The sequence below is a fragment of the Vitis riparia genome, unplaced genomic scaffold, assembly GCF_004353265.1.
Source record: "Vitis riparia cultivar Riparia Gloire de Montpellier isolate 1030 unplaced genomic scaffold, EGFV_Vit.rip_1.0 scaffold770_pilon_pilon, whole genome shotgun sequence".
Taxonomy (NCBI): domain Eukaryota; kingdom Viridiplantae; phylum Streptophyta; class Magnoliopsida; order Vitales; family Vitaceae; genus Vitis; species Vitis riparia.
Window position 1 is genome coordinate 103,126 of NW_023269776.1, and position 19,178 is coordinate 122,303.

The window sequence follows — 19,178 nt, forward strand, 5'->3', positions numbered from 1 at the left end:
TAATGTAATATTTTATATTTTTAAACTACTCTCTTTTATTCCTTCCTTTCTTTCCTCTCCCCTCTCTCCTTTCCAACCTCACGTCCCAATTATACTTTTTTTTTATTTTTTTTTCCAACTTCTTTAATTATATTTAGTATGTGATTCGTAACCTTAATCAATTAGAATTTAGGTTTAATATGTTGAAAGGAGGTTTGAGTGAGTTATTGATTAAAAAGTTACATATGAAAAAAAAATATGATAAAAAAGTGTTAAGTTTAGTAAAAGATATATTACGAATAACAATTCTTTTATTAATTGGTGTTAATTAGTATGATGAGTAAAAAATATCATTTTATAAAATAATTATTTAATTATATATTTTTTTAAATATTTTTAAACTAAAAAAGATAAAATTAATTTATAAATTTTATATTTTTTTAAACCAGTGAACCATAACTCACTTTTTCCTGCATCAATCAGTGTCATTGGGTTGTTTAAACAATTTTTCTCAGTTGAAAGATGGGGAAAACAATTTTAGATCATTCGTTTGCTCTTCTTCTCTGGTTCTAAGTTGCAACGAAGGTACCTGACAGCTCTTCTTGGTTGAGTATGGAGTACGGACTGCCACATTCATTTTCATTGTAAGCATTGGACCATTCACTCGGTGTTGGAAAGATAACCAGTGGTGCAGAAAAATGGCTGGTACATTGCATTCAAGTTTCAGACATTGTGGAGCCCACAAAGCGCGTGAATGACTTGGCTAATTTCAAAGCAAGGGCTGGCTCGTTTGTTGTTCTTATTGATCGGCATTTTACTACATAGTTTAATCCAAATTTAGCATTAATAATAATCATAAATTCAAATATTATCCAATTATTAAACAAGTATCGGTTTTGTAGCTTAGCATTTTCCAACTTAAATTAATCAAAACATTACTTGTTACATGTTATAAAGATTTTGTTTTATTTCAACTTGGTATTAAAAAAACTTTTCTAAATGGATATATTAATGAATATGTGTAATGACTTTACAAATCGTGTCTTTAAATTTAAAAAAAAAAAATATTATGGTTTAAAGCAAATTCCAAAAGCTTTGTATGAAAATTAAAAATATATTTGGTTCTCATCTAGATGAAAATATCAGTAATTACGGATATATCGGTACTTTGATTTTACGCCTATATCAAATATATCGAAAATATATCGACGAATATTTTGAAAAAAAATATCAATAAAAATATGAAATTTATAAATGTACATTTATTATTAAATTACATCAAATATTATTTCATAATAATATTATGATATTTGATTATAATATGTTTAACTTAAAAGATACATATTAATATTAAAATTATAATCCATTTAATTCAATTGTATTAAATGATATAAAATAAATTATGATATATGTACAATTTTTTAATATTTAATTAATTTATTAATGATATTAAAAATATTATGAAGAAAATTATTGTGATAATTTTTATATTTTTGGTAATCAATTAAAAGAAATTTTTGTATTTAATTCTAAAATAATTATAATTAATTTGCTCTTTAAAATATTCTTTTATAATTTTCTTTACATGATGAATTTGAATATATATTTTAAATACAATATATTTAACAAATGGAAAGCTTGCCCCTGATGGTCTGATGAGATGAACCCCAAACCTTGTTTGGAGTTCGAATCCTTTGACCAATCAATATCGGCAATTTTTGTATATCCCAACATTTTCCTCATTAGTTCTCATAAATTTTAAGGGAAAATAAAAGAGAAAGAAAACATAGAAAAAAATGAAAAAAAAAAATTAAAGTTAATAAATGATTTTTATATATTATTTTAAATTCATTTAACTTATTTCAATTTTTCTATATAAATATTGAATAATTTATAAATATATAAGTTGTAGCTCGACTCCTTGGCATATCTTCAAATGCTATTGCAATACCAATCTCTTTGATATAGAGAGTAATAAAAAATACAAGATATATTTGAAAACTATTTTCAAAAACCATTTTTTTTTATTTAAGAATAAGAAAAAACGAAAATTGTTTGATAAAAAAAAAAAGAAAAAAAAAACCAGTTTAGGTGTTTTTTGAAATCATATATTAATTGTTTTAAGTTATTTTCATTTGTTTTTTTTTTCTTTTTATGATTGCTTTAAGAAATATATATCATATAGTTATTTTTGGAAAATATTTAAAAACATAAAAACGATTAAAATTAATTTTTAAAAACTATTTTTCAAAACTTTGATTGCACGTATTCTGTCACGCCCCAAGACCCACTCCAATGGCATGACGGTCATTTCATACTTTAAACCCGAAGGTTTATAATGTAACTTAACCCAAACAATTATCTTGTAATCGGAAGTTATCAATTACCAAATACTTGTTCAGAGTAACGGAACAAATCTAAAATCCTCAAAATTCAATTCCAAAACTAAAACATCCACTATCCAAAATCCATTGTCCAAATATTTGCAAACTTAAACAATTCAAGTATTAAAACAAATTTCAAAATCTCCAAAACTCAACTTTGAACTAACATAAAATTTAAAGGATCAATATTCAAATAGCTTCCAAATACCAAAAGATCCAAATGAACATAACTAACAATTAAACAAAAACCAACATAAAATTTTAAGTTAAATCCTAATGATAACCATTCCTCAGCCTAGCCATCACTCTTCACCCGAACTAAGGGTACCTGAAAAGTAGTCAACAAATAGGAATGAGCTCACAGCCCAATAAGGAACATTAATGCAGTCCATGGATCAAATATTTCAAATTTACTTGCAAAATAGGAGACATTATAATCAATCATTTCCATAAACCTGTGAGTTTTTTTTTTTTTTTTGCCAATACATTCAAAATTTCTAACTGTATGCATTTATTTTTTATTCAAACATTTTCATATCAAATCCAGTCAAAACATTCCAATAATTTATTTACTCTGGTCATCAAACATTAAAGGGTGTCTAGTTAGGTGGGACTTTTCAAATAGGTGGATAGCCTCAAATTGTTCCTTTAAAGTGGACGGAACCAAACACTACTAGTACTAGTAACCTTTAACCAAACCCCTAGATGTTAGAGGTCAAAATCAATTACATTTCCCATCAAGAAATAACCAAACCCCTAAAGGCTGAGGTCCAAATCAATTACATTTCTCACCAAGAAATGTAAATATCAACTATTATATCTCGTTGACAAAGGCCAAATAAACCAGAGTCAAACACTTATTTCAATTCTTCGAATTTACAAAATATAATATTTCCACACTTATATGTTGTAAATAAAATAATATTTAGTTAATGAAAAAATTTGAGAGAAGTTAAAAGAAAGCTAGAAGACCACATGCAATTTAAAGAAAAATAATATTTTAAGATTTTTTATATTAGGATTAGATCGTGGAGAGAGAAAAAATTGGTTTTCTATGTTTTTTTATTTTTAAAAATAAATAAAACAACTTCTATGCGTTTTTTAAAAATTGTTTAATATTTTACTTTATTTCTAAAAAATAGAAATAAAGAACAATGACCCAACGATATTACGAAGTTTTAAAAACAATTTTTTGTTTTTAAAAACATAAAACTGTTTTTTAACCACAAGATTATGGGACTATGGTCTTTATTGTCATTTCCCTACGTCAATCATTTTCATTGTAGGCACTAGGCATTAGACCATTCACTCGGTGTTGACTGTTGGGTGGATAAGCAGTGGTGCAGAAAAATAGTTGGTAAGCATTGTGGAGCCCACAAACGCGTGAATGACTTGACTAATTAAAAAGCAAGACCCAACATGAAAAGTGGGTATTATCTCACTCACTTGAAACTGTACGGAAAATCATATATTTTATAAATTAATTTTACCTTCTTCACAGTAAATATTTTAAAATTCAAATTTTATAAATTAATTTTATTTTCGTTCATTTCAAAAATATATATTTTTCATAAATCAAGTCATTTTTTGAAATCACCTCTTATTTAATTTTTATTCGATAACATTAAATAAAATTATCAAATAATAAGAAATTTTAAAATTTTAAAATTAAAGTAAAACAAATAAATTTAAAAGATAAAAATATAAAAATAAAATATTGACTTTCCTATTAAAAACTAAAAAAGTATCATAGTTAAAAAAGAAAAAACACAGTTAAGAGAGATCGTTTTTTTACAATTAAGCACTATATGTCTACTTATTAATCTCAATTGCTATTCGTAACATTATTTTTATTAATATTGCATTTTACATTCTTAAACTACCATCCTTTATTCCTTCCCTTCTCTCCTCTTCCCTCTCTCATTTTCAACCTCACGTCCCAATTGCACATTTTTTTTTATTTTTTATTTCCAACTTCTTTAATTATATTTAGTATGTGATTTGTAACCTTAATCAATTAGAATTTAGGTTTAATATGTTGAGAAGAGGTTTGAGAGAGTTCTTGATTAAAAAGGGTATATATGAAAAAAAAATATGATAAAAAAATGTTACGTTTAGTAAAAGGAACGTTATGAACAACAATCATCTTATTAATTGATGTTAATTAGTATGATGGGTAAAAAAATCATTTTATAAAATAATTATTTAATTATATATATTTTAAAATATTTTTAAACTAAAAAAGATAAAATTAATTTTTATATTTTATATTTTTTTAAACCGGTGAATCATAACTCACTTTTTCCCGGATCAATCGGTGTCATTGGGTTGTAGTTGAAAAATGGGAAAACAAAAGTTGTAAAGAAATTTCTCTAGTTAGGTCATTCGTCTGCTCTTCTTCTCAGGTTCTAAGTTGCAACGAAGGCAACTAATTAGGAAAATTATTTGAAGTTTCATGGCAGGTACCAGACAGCTCTTCTTGGCTGGTTATGGAGTACGGACTGCCATTGCCATAAACTGGTGCAGAAAAATGGTGGGTACATTGCATTCAAGTTTCAGACATTGTGGAGCCCACAAAGCGCAGTATGGAGTACGGACTGTCATTGTCATTGCCATTGCCATACATCATTCATTTTCATTGTATGCATTGGACCATTCACTCGGTGTTGGAAGGATAAAACCAGTGGTGCAGAAAAATGGTTGGTACATTGCATTCAAGTTTCAGACATTGTGGAGCCCACAAAGCGCGTGAATGACTTGGCTAATTTAAAAGCAAGGGCTGGCTCGTGTGTTGTTCTTATCCATCGGGCATTTTACTACATAGTTTAATCCAAATTTAGGATTAATAACAATCATAAATTCAAATATTATCTAATTATTAAACAAGTATTGGTTTTGTTGCTTAGCATTTTCCAACTTAAATTAATCAAAACATTACTTGTTACAGTTATAAAGATTTTGTTTTATTTCAACTTGGTATTAAAAAAACTTTTCTAAATGGATATATTAATGAATATGCGTAATGACTTTACAAATCCTGTCTTTAAATTAAAAAAAAAAATTATGGTTTAAACAAATTCCAAAAAACTTTGTATGAAAAATTAAAAATATATTTGGTTCTCATCTAGATGAAAATATCGATAATTACATATATATCAGTACTTTGATTTTACAGATATATCAAATATATATTGACGAATATTTTGGAAAAAAATATCGATAAGCTTAAAATTGATAAAAACTTATAAAAATACAAGAAAAACTTCATAAAAATATAATTAGAAGTATAATAGATATTTTAAAGTTGTTTTATTAAAGAATTTGATATATGTGTAACACGATTTATCATATTTGATCATTATATCGTATGCATCGATAAAAATATGAATTTTATAAATGTACATTTATTATTAAATTACATCAAATATTATTTCATAATAATATTATGATATTTGATTATAATATGTCTAACTTAAAAAATATATATTAATATTAAAATTATGATCCATTTATTCAATTGTATTAAATGATATGAAATAAAATATAATATATGTACAATTTTTAATATTTAATTAATTTATTAATTATATTAAAAACACCATGAAGAAAATTATTATAATAATTTTTTTATTTTTGGTAATCAATTAAAAGAAAATTTTGTATTTAATTATAAAATAATTATAATTAATTTGCTCTCTAAAATATTCTTTTATAATTTTCTTTACATGATGAATTTGAATATATATTTTAAATACAATATATTTAACAAAGGAAAAGTTTGCTTTGGTGGTCTGATAAGATGAACCCCAAACCTTGTTTGGAGTTCGAATCCTTTGACCAATCGAAATATCGGCGATTTATAGCCTAATGATGATTTTCAACGATTTTTCTCATTTCCCAATACACGATATATCACCAATATTTTCCTCATTAGTTTTCATAAATTTTAAGGGAAAATAAAAGAGAGAGAAAACATAGGAAAAATAGAAAAAAAATGAAAAAAAAAAATTAAAGTTAATAAATTATTTTTATATATTATTTTAAATTCATTTAACTTATTTCAATTTTTCTATATAAAGATTGAATAATTTATAAATATATAAGTTGTAGCTCGACTCCTTGGCATCTCTTCAAATGCTATTGCAATACCAATCTCTTTGATATAGAGAGTAATAAAAAATACAAGATATAATTGAAAACTATTTTCAAAAATGATTTTTGATATAAAGAGTAATAAAAAAAAAAGCCGGTTTAGGTGTTTTTTGAAAACATATATTAGTTGTTTTCAATTATTTTCATTTGTTTTTTTTTTCTTTTTATGATTGCTTTAAGAAATATATATCATAAATTTATTTTTGGAAAATATTTAAAAACATAAAAACGATTAAAATTAATTTTTAAAAACTATTTTTCAAAACTTTGAATGCACGTATTCTGCTTGTTTTAAAAAAATATACACCTTACTTTTGTTGATTCTGTTCAATAAAAGAAAAGCAAGCCTAAATAGTTTACAAGTTATAACAGGCCCAAATCCAAATCAAATTAACCAAGCTCAAATAAACTAAATGAAAGCCCTAAGCCCAAGTCAGATAGAGTATATAGAAGGTCCAAATCAAACAACCAAGCCCATACCATAAATAAATTCAAAACAATTATAAAGGCCAAGCCCAAAGTAATACGCAAATGCCCACAATCAAACTAAAACCCGAGAACAATAGACCAAGCCTAAATCACAAACAAGCACAAACACAAGTCCAAGTCAACAAATCAACAGGCCAAAATGAAATAATCCGACCAGGGGCTCAAAAAGGAATTAACCAAGGTCAAAACTACATATTAAAAGCAAAGCCCAAAATCCAATGTCAAATATTATTTCCAAATTAAGAAACAACAAATCCAATACCCAAAGCCTAATCAAATATCAATCCAAACCAAAGCCCAAAACAACAAATTAAATGATCAAAACTAGCCCAAATCACAAAAACCCAAAGCCGAAAATAATCACAGCCCATAGCCCACATCGAAAAATTGAAGCCTCGATCAAATGAATTGTTAAAGCCCAAATAAAATTATAAATGCCCAAAATGATACAAGCCTAAAATCGAATGAAACAACTAAAACCCAATATCAAATCCTAAAAGCCCAAGATCCAATTAAAAAAAATCAAAGCCTTTAAAAATATGACATGATATAACTAAGTGAAATTTCATAAATATATTTATAATATTATGATTTCTAGTTCCACTATTATGTCATTATTTGCATTAATATTTATTTGAACACTCGGGTTTACATCACTTGCATTGTATATGATTTTGGTGTATAAGAAGTTGTATGAAAGATCAAAGTCATAAGTTTCTTGTAAGTTGATGAATTATTTACAACCAATTCATAAACTTGGACAATCAATCTGAAATTGTAGTATACTACCTCATAATTAGAAGAATGACTTATCTTAATCATCAAAATGAGTTTTTATTAGTGATTGCACTAGTATGTATGGTTGTAAATTGGACAAAACTTATGGTAAATCATGACATTAACTATTGAGTAATCATGATTCACCAAGTTATTATGTTATATGAGCTCTCAACTTTGAGAGAATCTTGTATTAATATTGAGGTTTTTAATGGCTTTGACCTACGGATAAAACTTTAAGGTGATCGATCATATATTCCCTATAAATTAAGTCACCATTGATAAAGACATGTGACAATATCTATTCTCATGATAGACACACTATGATATTTTATTGGTTTGAAATAATATATTTTTTAAAGTAATTTTAAGAACTTGTGATTATGAAATTTATAATGTCGCAATAATTTTTTTAGTGGAATTTGACATATGTTCTTTATGAATTAAAGTATATTTGTTGATCACATAATAAGAGGATCTAAAACTCAAGAACAATAAAAGTAATCTTGAAAGGTTGATGATAGCTTATACCTCGTTAAATTATGAACACTATTTCGAGTGAAACTAACATGCGACGAATAGTATGTCAAAGACTTGAGAAATTAATTAAATTGAGTTTAATGGATTTTATTATCTTGATGTAACATCGTAAGGTATTTGATCACTTTTGTAGGGAAAGTTATGTTATGGTAGTTTAAGTTACAAAAATATGTCGCTTCATGCACCGCAGGAGTTGAATATAATTGCTAATAAAGTAATGAAGGAGACATTGTGGTTAAAGGTAAGGATGACAAAGTTTGATACAATTCACTAACAAGACTCGAATTCAACAAGCTTTTCGCGAGTATGAATGAAGTATAATTGAGTTTGGGTGAAATTCGTGTCAACTTGTATAACTCGTTTAAAAATAGGGTAGTTTTATAGTAAACTTGTAAGACACAAATTTGACCCGAATTAACTTTTAGTAAAACTTGTTGCTAGTTTTAAGCCAATTTGAGGCAATAAGGCTGCTTTTTGATGAGGTTGAAGACCAAATTTAGGTAGATTGGAAGGGAAAAAGGAGAGAAAAATAGGAGCAATATTCTAACCATTGTTTTGAGGCTCAAGGGCATTGATCTAAGCATGAAGGTGAAACTTTGTGGGTGATTCCTACAACTTCAATGGCTGTGAAAGCTTTTATAATATAATCTCTCCACCCTCTTCCTCTTCTTTGTATTTCTAAGATAAGGTGTCAACCAACACTTGTCAAGGCATTGGGCATGCTCTTAGGAGTGATTTAGGCTCATATGAACCATGGTCATTTGCTTTATCTTAGCATCTCAAACCTCAAAATACACTATCATGGATGTGTAATTTCTTACTATCTCTTATCTTCAATTGAAACTTCAAAATACTCTTTAAATATATATTCAAACATTCAATTAAGAATTTGACCAATTAAGAAGTGAATTATAAAAATCTTAACAACCAAACCAAAATATATAAGCTTTCATAAATTAAAAATAATATGTTTGATATTGGGGTTTTTTTTTTTTTTAAAGATTATCATTGTTGGGACAGTAAGTCTTATACTTTGTTTATCAATAATTTTGTTTCTTTTTATTTTAAAACCTTTTTCGATAAGGACTTACTCTTCGAGATTGCTATTCATTCAATCAAATTATCTAAAAATATTACAGGTATGTTTGAAAAGGTTTGTTAAAAGTAAGTTAGGTTTTTTAATAAATTAAAAAAAAATTGAGGACTTCTATAATAACCCAAATAAAAATAATTTTCTATAAAAAAATAAATTCATTTTCAGAATAATGTACACAATTAGAAAACTCACCCTTTTTCTATTTTCTTTTTAATTATTAAAATGTTCAAATATTGAAAATATATATATAAAATAAGTACTTTGATGTTTTTTAAAATGATAGATGTTTTGTAAAAACCGTATCCATAGAATATGTTTCCAATAATGTTTATGTCTTATTTTCATTTTTGAAGAAAAATTAATTGATTAAAAGGCATGATATGATTCTCAAATTTGTGAATCTAACAATTCTCGTGATTTTATTTGAAAAGTAACTTATTTTTGACATAAATATTTTTTATAATTTTAAGCATTTGTACATAAATTTTAATAGAAATAATTATTTTTTTTAAAAATAAGGAGGTGAATTACCGTTTTAATCAAATAACCCTTTTGAAAATATAAACTGACGCTTTCTTAATTTTTTTCCTTAACGGTGGAGGAACATCGTATCTTTCCTCACGTTTTCTCTGTACTTTCTCTCTTTCATCATCTTTGTCCAGTCCTCACGCCGGCAACGCTGTTGCCGATCTATCTCCGTCGGCGGGAGGCTGCTCTATCTGTCTTTTTCTCCATCAATTAGATTACTCCAGGTAAATCATTTCTTTCTGCAGTGGCATTTGCCCACCTGTTTGGTAGCAGAGAAAGTTCAGGGAAATTGATTTTAACCTTTACTCGTTCTCGTGTTCAATTAGTAGAGGAAAAAAGAGAAACTCAGCTTTACTTACAGAAGTGGTTGTGCATTAGTTGAGTTTGGTTGTCTTGTTTTTGTGGAGAACAAAAATGAGTGAAAAATCTAGGTTTTGGATTTTCTCTGCTTCACTTTCTCGGGAACCAAACAGGAAGGATAGTGAATTCCCGTTTTGTGTGTGTGTGTTTTTTTTTATGGAAATTGATTATCTTATCGTTGCAATGTCGAATTGTAAGCAGGGATCTTGATCTAGGAGTGAGAGATAGGGGAAACGAAAGGAGAAGAATTTTCTTCTAAGTAAATTTGATTTTGGGTTTCGTAGATTTTCCACGCGGATCAAGCTCATACGCTTTTTTTCTATTTCGAAATTCAACCCAGATAGTGTTCTTATTTGATTGGTGTAATGAATAAATAGTCAAAGGTATTCCACATTTCTATTCAATTCTGGAATGCTTTGAGATGTTTTCTTATGATCCCATGAATGTTATTGGTGAAAATATGCATAAATATCCTTGTCTTATATTGATATTTTGGTGTTATTTTAGAATTTAAAAAATAAAGGAAGTGGATGGGGTGATATGTGTTCGTTCTTTTCTAAGAATGATTTTTGGTAAAACTGAAGTGAAATTGTCAGCAACTGGATGAAGTACAAATATTTATCCCTTGGTGCCAATATGGGTATAGGCTAATTTTGAAACATTTACATATTGTTGAAACAAGAAGTTTTTCATGTTGTATATAATATCTTAGTGACCAAAATAGTATTAAGCCTATTTTGCTTTCCATATTTGACACGATTACAAGTCACTATTTTTCTACATAAACAAAGGAATTGCTTATTCCTTAGTTCCTAAAAAGTTTATTCAATCTAGAAAATGTTTTTTGGTACTTAGTTGTTTCATCTCTTTGAAAGAGAACTTCTGAATTTTAGGAGTTCTTTTATTTCAATGATGATTGATATGCAATGATGTAAGTCAGTTCCCATGACAGAAACTGGTCCAAGAATTAATAAGATTGCTTCCATTGGGGAAAAAAATATTTTTCTTGTCTACGTGTGGAATGCAGTATCAAAACATTGGTGTTGGACCTTTTGATAGTGTTGGAATGATATACGGTGCTGGTACTTACAAGATATTGTTATAAAAAATGATTTCTAGATTTATGGACCAGTGGTAGAGTAAAATATTATAAGTTGTAATTATGGTTTCCATCAGGAGCCACTTGAATGTAAGAAAATAATGAAAGTGGATGAGTTGAGGTGTACTAGTTTCTTTGTTTGAAAGATTTTTAGTATAATTATAGTGAAACAAAAAGGTTTGCGAATCTAGTTTATAATATCTTTTTGTATAAATATTATATTAAGCCTATCATATTGTCCATTTCTCTGAAATGATCATTTAGGGTGTAATTGTCTTTACATAAGCAAAGGAATGCCTTATTCTTTAGTTCTCAAACAAATGGATTTTACTTAGAAAAGTTCATTGAGTACTTGGGTTGTTTCATCTCTTCGAACAAGATAGGAAGAAAGGAAGAAAACTTGGTATGGATGTTAGGATGCCAATTTTTTTTGGGAGTTTCTTTACTTTAATAATTATTTGGCTTTAAGATGGATGAGATCAAAGTGCAGATATGAATATGTGGATGTATTTACTAATATCTTAGCTTTGAAGACAACTTTTGATGATAAGATGCGAAAATTCACAATTAGGTCATTTTTTTGGTTGTTTACTTGATCTTTATTTGGTGTCAAAATGGATGAAATCAAAGTGGAGATATGATTATATATATTTTCTTATATCTTTGATTTGAAGACAACTTTGGCAGAGAAGATGTGAAATTCACAATTAGCACAATTTTTGTTCAATTACTTTGTATATGATTTGACTGTATTGAGGTAGGACTAGAATTGGGCTTGAAATTTTCTTAGTTATTCTGGTTATTGGAAATAAATAGGAGGCTTGTAACCAAGGGGTCAGAAATAAAAAAATCAAATGTTTTTGGATTGTTATTTATTTTATAGTTTTTGTACTTCGATCCAAGAGAAATTTTGGAATCTTTTCTATACATCTTTTGGAGATTGTGTTGTAATTTTGTTTCTCTGCTTTTTGTATGTCTCAAAACGACATTATTTTTCCCATCACTATGGTTTAACAAACATAACACAGAACATGATATTGGCTATAGAATCCTCATATATAGCTGCTTCCTATTATCCTTCAGTTCCTTTTTTTAAAAATAAAATAAAATAAAATTTTTTCTTTAAATTTTCTGATTCTGTTTGAGGATTACTATGAGTACATATGAACATTCTCATTTAAAGAAGTGAAAAATGGGAGAAAAGAAAGAAAGAAAGAAAGAAAAGAAAGAAAGAAATTGCCATAATGCCACCATATGATCTATATGGCCCATGGTGTGAACCATGAAATCGGAAATGCAACAGTTGAACTTTTATTCTCTTTTTGTGCTTTTGGAGGTTATGAAGTTTGTTCATACTTCTTTTGCATAGTATATGATGCATAGGCTGAACACCAGTTACTTGTTGTGAATATTTTGGGCCCCAAATTGATGTATCAATCATTGCATGTTGTCAATTTGGTGATATTGTGCTGAACGCTTTAGGCCAGTGAATTCAGAAGAATTGCAGGTTTCCACATTTCAACCACAACTTTCTACATAGTACATGCTATATTTATTATTATTACTATTGTTTGGAATGAATTTTATTCATCAATCTACATGATTATCATTGATATTGGCATGCTTAGATGCTTCAAAGAGCTTCTAATTGTTCATCGATCTCTTCTGTGGGTTTTTTATTTTTCTAAATTAGCATAAATGCTTGAATACCTTGTTTTGTTTGGTGATTATTAATAGATATTTTTTTGCCTTTTTTAAAAAATAAAAATAAAAGAGAAAAGAAAGCCCAAATAGATTATTCATGGAGTCACCGCCAATGGAAGTTGAAACAGGTAACTTTTACATTTCTGGGTTTTAGATTTTAAAGTTTATTAGTATTAGTTTCCTATAATACACTTTGAATGATTGGGTGTTCATGTGCGATTAGGTAGAAGAAGAAAGTCAGAGGTTTAACAACCCTACCTCATCTCACTAAAAATAGTAATCCACTTCGGAGGGTTGTAAAATATAATGAAAAAGGTCAACCAGTAGGGCCTATGTCAACACAACTTTTTAGCTACATGGGTGTTTTGGCACGCACCATGGTTCCTCTGAGTTATGAACATTGGCGAAAGGTGCCAAATGCTTTGAAGGAAAAGTTATGGAGCTTTTTGGAGGTAAGACAATGTATTTTCTTTTTTTGACAACTACTCATGCATAAAGAAAAATTAAGTTTGACCCTTAACCTGTATCGTGATTGCTTAAATTTCAGGTGAAATTTGTGATTGAGAGTAAGAGCAAAAAGAAACTTATGGTTCGGTTGGCATGAAATGGAGGACATTCAAGAGCTACCTTACAAGGACTTATATAATTCCATTCAAAGACCAGCCTGAGCTATTAAAGCACCCCCCTCCAAAATATAGCTTTATTGATCAAGAAGATTGGGATTTATTCGTCCAGTCAAGATTGACTGAACAATTTCAAGTATTTAAAAACTTATTTAACAAAATGCATTTTTTGTCTTACTTTTAGTAATATTAGGCTAACGCATTTCATTTTCTAATTGCTAGAATTTTAGCAACTCTCAAATTGAGAGACGGTCTAAGCATAAACTTGTTCACCGATTAAGCAGAAAGGGTTATGTTGGTCTTGCTGACGAAATGGTAAGGTTACTCAACTTTTCAGGTTACTAATGTTTTTGTATGTTATACAACACTAGGAATAAAATGCACTAACCTGTCATTCATTTTTCATCCATTTGATGGATGCAGAAAAAGAATGGGCATATTTCTTCCATTGAGGAAGTAGATAGGAGTTTGTTATGGAAGATGGCTAGACAAAATAACAAAGGAGAGTATGTAAATGAGGCTGTTAAGGAAAAGGCAGAAAAAATTGTAAGTTATCTATACGCAGTTATTACGTTGAGTTTATAATAGTTGCATGTTTTCAATGCCCTTAAATGCATTTTCCTAGGACGAGTTGAAGAAGCAAGTTGAAGAGGGTTCTTTGGTTGGTGAAGGAAATTTTGATATTCTCACCATGGCACTAGGGACTGAAGAGCATCCAGGTCGGGTTAGGGGACTCGGACATTTTGTCACTGAATCGACTGATCTCAATGTCTCTAAACCAATCAATTCAAAAGAACAATTGAGAATTATGAAATCACAGCTGCAAGAAGAAAAAGATAGAAGAGAAAAGGCTGAGGAGGAATTAAATGAAGAAAGAAGAAAAAGAGAAGAATTGGAGGTGGAGCTGAGGAGTACACAGAGTAAACTAGAAAGGACGATTGAAAAACTTGAAACTATGGATTCAACAGTGCAATGGTTGCGATCACAATTTGAATCGTTTATTCAGCCGGTAAATATCACCTTTTAATTTCTTTGCACTATGAGATATGCATATTATAATTTTCTTACTTTGGGAAGGATTCCTGAAGAGGAACTAACCCCCCACAAAAAAACAAAAAACGAAGCACTGATCAAATCAAGCTATTGATGTGCTTGTTCCACAGATATACATACTAGATATCACCTTTTAATCTCCTTTTTCATTCTTTTTAAGGATACTTGAGTTTTTCTTTTCCTTTGAGGATGGATTAATTGGAAACCCTTTGCACATAGAGCAGCCAACATTCATTTTGCTTAGGTTTTTACTAAAATCATTGGATTCTATTATAGGTTTTGATTCTTTAAAGATGGTTGTGCAATGTTAGGACTAAAACTTGCATCTAAACGACAAGAGGCAAAAAGGGTCACATTTTTGGCCAAATCGACTCATTGACTAATTGGGTAATGTTGTGTGTTTTTCTTTGCTGTTGCAGAGCCAGGACAAGTCCAATGGTTCAAATTGAGGGAGCCCAAACTCAGGGAACCAGAGCTTTTGGTTAGGATCTCTGAGAAAACAAGAAAAGTGATTAAACCTCTTAATTGGTTTGGTATGGAAGTTTCTGTTCTGAGACATGCCTTTCTCTTTTGGATGTATATATAGTGCTTACCTTTGGGAACTCTTTTAAGTTCAGTCCGGATTCTTTTGAATCCAGTTTCCAAAGAATCACTGTGGTTTCTTTTGGCTTTCTATATTTTGTTCTAGTTTCTTGATCGATTCACTAGGTTTTTCTTGAAGTGTTACTAGCAAGTAAGTTGAGATTTTTGCTCCTAATGTTGGGTTATGTTTGGTTTTGAAAAGTAACAGGAAAAGAAAAAGAAATTCTGAAAATTGATTTTCTCATCATTGGTTTTACAAAATATATAAAAGAGAATCAAAATATAATTAAAATTAATTATTTATGTATTTTTACATTATTTAATATTTATATAAAAGAGTTAAAATAAATTTAAAACAATATATAAAAATTATTGATTCTTAATTGTTTTTTCTTTTTTGGTCATATTTTATTTCAAACTTGTGGAGGACCAAAGGGGCGTTAGATGTGCTTTATCAGTTTGAGTATGAATTTATACATTTTTAAAATTTTATTTTTATTTTAAATTCAATAAAAATTATTTTTAAAATTTGTAAACTAGGACTTAACAAAAAGCATTATATATTTACTATTGGGTATATTTAATTCCCTAAAAGTAATAAGTAAAGAAAAAAAAGTGAAGAAAAGTGATTTTTTTCATAGTTGGTTTTATTATTAAAAAATATTGAAAGAAAATTAAATATAATTAAATTAATTAGAAATTTATATATTTTAAAATGATTTAATCTCTATATAAAAAAGAAAAAAAAAGTGAATTGAGTTTGAAATAATATATGAAAATTATTTATTAGTTTCAAAATAGGCCAAAATAATAATCAAATTGCAAGAATGACCTCCCTCCTTAATTTTGCTAAAAGATGATTCATTTTTTTTTAAAAAAAAAAAAGAGAAAAAAGAATATCAAAAGAGAGTGTCTTCAAAACTTGTTAAATTCATATACGCTATGTTTGGTTATCGGAAAGTATTAAGAAAATAAAAAAAATATTAAAAAAAATAGTTTTCTCGTATTTGGTTTCATTATGAAAAATATAAAAGAAAATAAAAAATAATTAAAAATTTATGTATTTTAAAATTATTTATTTTATATAATAGATGAAATAAATGAAATGAGTTTGAAAAAATATTTAAAAATAATTTATTAACTTAAAATTTTTTTTTTCTTCACTTTTTCTTTCTCTCGTATTTTCAGGGAATCAAATATAATTATAAAGAAAAGGGAAAACCCATTATAGACACTAGCAAAACTAATTAAAAGTAGTCAAACAACCAAATAATTCAATACTAAGTGATAACCCAACTTTAATATCAAATTATGACCCAAAAAAGTGAGTGTAAGATGCCAAATGAAATTCAAAACCATGATGTAGATTGACACATAAATCATCCTTGAAAAATAGCCAATTATAGAGCTATTAAGAGGTTTTTTAATTTAAAGACAAATATTAAAAAAAAAAGAAAAAAAAGAAAGAAAAGGAAATCATAATCTTCTATCATTCAATTATACTAAGAGAAAAACACAGTGGAGAGAATTGTAAATATGAGCGTAACAAGACCCAAAAGGTTGCATGGCATCCACAATATAAGGCGGTGGGATTAATCTTTATTCATGACTTTGTGGTCTCCATAGAGACTTGTGCTTCCTAGGGCCCATGGCCAAGGGATCTTTCATCTATTTTCTTTCCCCCTTTTTATTTATTTATTTTTTTTTAATTTTTTTTTTAATTTTGAGAAAAAAGAAATTCAAATATATGGTTTTCTTCTAGGCTTAAAAAGTTGGAGGCCACTCCCACATTGTATGTGCTAGTTTCAATATATAATTATAAATTTAATATATATAAATATTAAAATTTAGGCAATTCAATAAAAAAAGTATGATTGAAAATTATGTAAAAATAAAAAATTTATGTTGAAAAATGCGTCTTTATTTTATTTATTTGCAATGGTTTTATTATTTTATTTTATGATCAATAAGTAATTTCATAATATTATAACAATTTCATAATAATTATGGGCAGTACAAAATAAAAAATATTTATTGTTTTAAAAATAAAAATGCTTTAAAAAAATATTTTCACTTTTTTGGCATGCAAATGTAACCATATATGGAATCTTAGTTTTCTTTTTAAGGGAAAAGTCTTAAAAGTTTGAAAATGAGTGGGAAAAGAATGTCAATTTTAAGCCTTTTCTTTTCTCTTGTATAAGGTTTTCTATTATTCAAGACAATTATTTTTTATTTTTTCTAGAAAATGAAGTAATTAAATTCATCATGAATGGAACTTTCTTAATTTCAACAAGCCACTTGAAGTGAAAAATCATCATATATACTCATGTGGAATAACTCATGAAAACTCCAAGTTAATTATGATTACCTCATGTGGATGTAAGCTTGGGGTGGAACAAGGCTTAGTGTTATGTTGAGATTTAGACAAAAGGTTGGTAGTGGGAATTTGTCATTTGATAGTTTTGAAAATTATCAAAACTATGTATCTTCATGAAGAGAGAGAGAGAGAGAGTTTGTTTGAAAATTATTATCTATGTATGATTAAAGGGAGGGGGAGGGAGAGAGAGAGTCTTTGGTTTCCTTAATGAAGGCTGTCTCTTCATGAAAATCATGTCATTAATAAGAGAGAGAGAGAGAGAGAGAGAGAGAGTTTGGTCTCCTTAATGACTTCTTTCATGAAAATCATGTCATTAATGAATGAATTAAGGATTGAATGTGTGAGAAAGAGAGAGCATGTTTTTCTTAGCATATGCTACATCTAGCTTTTTGAGAATCATCATTATGACATGGAGCAGAAAGAGAGAGAAAGAGAATATTTTGGACTTCAAGGAGGGAAAGTGAGGTTTAGCTTCAACATTTTCCAAAAGATTAGTATGTATTATGACAACTCCTTCCTCTTGGGCCCTTCTGCACAGCTGTACCCTTCCCTCTTACAACCTAAGGCTGCTTTGTCTTCTTCCCCACATTCTCTCATGTCTTGCACATTCATGCTTCCCCACTTACCTCAATAAACACCCTCTCTCTCTCTCTCTCTCTCTCTCCTTTGTTGTTTGTTTAGAAACAGTATATACGTCTTTTGGAAGATAAAAGCACAATATGCCTCATGACTCATGGGCACAAACAAGCTGTGGTGTAGTAAATGTAAAAGGAAAATCTACCATACAACAATTCCTTACCACAACAAACTCTCTCCCTCTCCTTCTCCCCTCTCTCTCCCCCTCCTGTGTTGTTTGTTTAGAAACACCATATACGTCTTTTGGAAGATAAAACCTCAATACGCCTCATGAGCAAATACAAACAAGATGTAGTGTAGTAAATGTAAAAGGCAAATCTACCATACAACAATTTCTTACCACAACAAACTCTCTACCTCTCCCTCTTTCTCTCTCTCTCTCTCTCTCTCTCTGTGGACCAGTCCTTGGAATGTGTTGTTTGTTTAGAAACAGCATGTACATCCTTTGGTAGATGAAAGGCATAATATACCTTATGGGCAAAGGCACACAAGATGAAAATGCAATGAATGTAAAAGGCAGATCTCCCATGCAACCATTCACTACCACAAGAAATGATGAATCCTCTACAGACCAACCAACAAGGTCTTGGGTTTGTTCACATCGACCCCATCTAGCATGCAATGATGCTGCTTATGGTTCACCATTGTCCATGATGGGCTGCAGCAGCATGCTACATTCCTTCAAGTGAAGGGGCAGTTCAGAAATTTTTCCCCCAACAAACATTTGAACATGTCACTGACACCATACGAAAACAAAAGCTTGGACAAAGGGAGAGGCCCAGGGGAGCTCAAAAAAGCC

General features: G+C 28.6%; 1 protein-coding gene and 1 long non-coding RNA gene across 2 annotated transcripts; both read left to right on the forward strand.

The window, feature by feature from the left end:
* Nucleotides 1–10,023: 10,023 nt before the first annotated feature.
* Nucleotides 10,024–13,323, forward strand: LOC117910518. Its single transcript, XR_004650692.1, has 3 exons — nucleotides 10,024–10,169; nucleotides 10,507–10,688; nucleotides 13,179–13,323. It is a non-coding gene; the product is annotated as an uncharacterized LOC117910518 (long non-coding RNA).
* Nucleotides 13,324–13,700: 377 nt separating this feature from the next.
* On the forward strand, nucleotides 13,701–15,504 carry LOC117910520 (rho-associated protein kinase 1-like). The gene is made up of 5 exons (XM_034824599.1): nucleotides 13,701–13,867; nucleotides 13,954–14,046; nucleotides 14,155–14,277; nucleotides 14,357–14,740; nucleotides 15,204–15,504. The coding sequence occupies exons 1-5, from the start codon at nucleotides 13,709–13,711 to the stop codon at nucleotides 15,231–15,233; spliced, it is 789 nt and encodes a 262-aa protein (XP_034680490.1). The 5' UTR covers nucleotides 13,701–13,708; the 3' UTR covers nucleotides 15,234–15,504.
* Nucleotides 15,505–19,178: the final 3,674 nt, after the last annotated feature.

What these genes read in the sequence shown, in the direction of transcription:
- LOC117910520 (XM_034824599.1), top strand. Translation starts at nt 13,709, where the DNA reads ATGAAATGGAGGACATTCAAGAGCTACCTTACAAGGACTTATATAATT. An exon ending in GATTGACTGAACAATTTCAA is followed by an intron (nt 13,868 to 13,953) that starts GTATTTAAAAAC and finishes TCTAATTGCTAG; the next exon opens with AATTTTAGCAACTCTCAAAT. An exon ending in AGGAAAAGGCAGAAAAAATT is followed by an intron (nt 14,278 to 14,356) that starts GTAAGTTATCTA and finishes GCATTTTCCTAG; the next exon opens with GACGAGTTGAAGAAGCAAGT.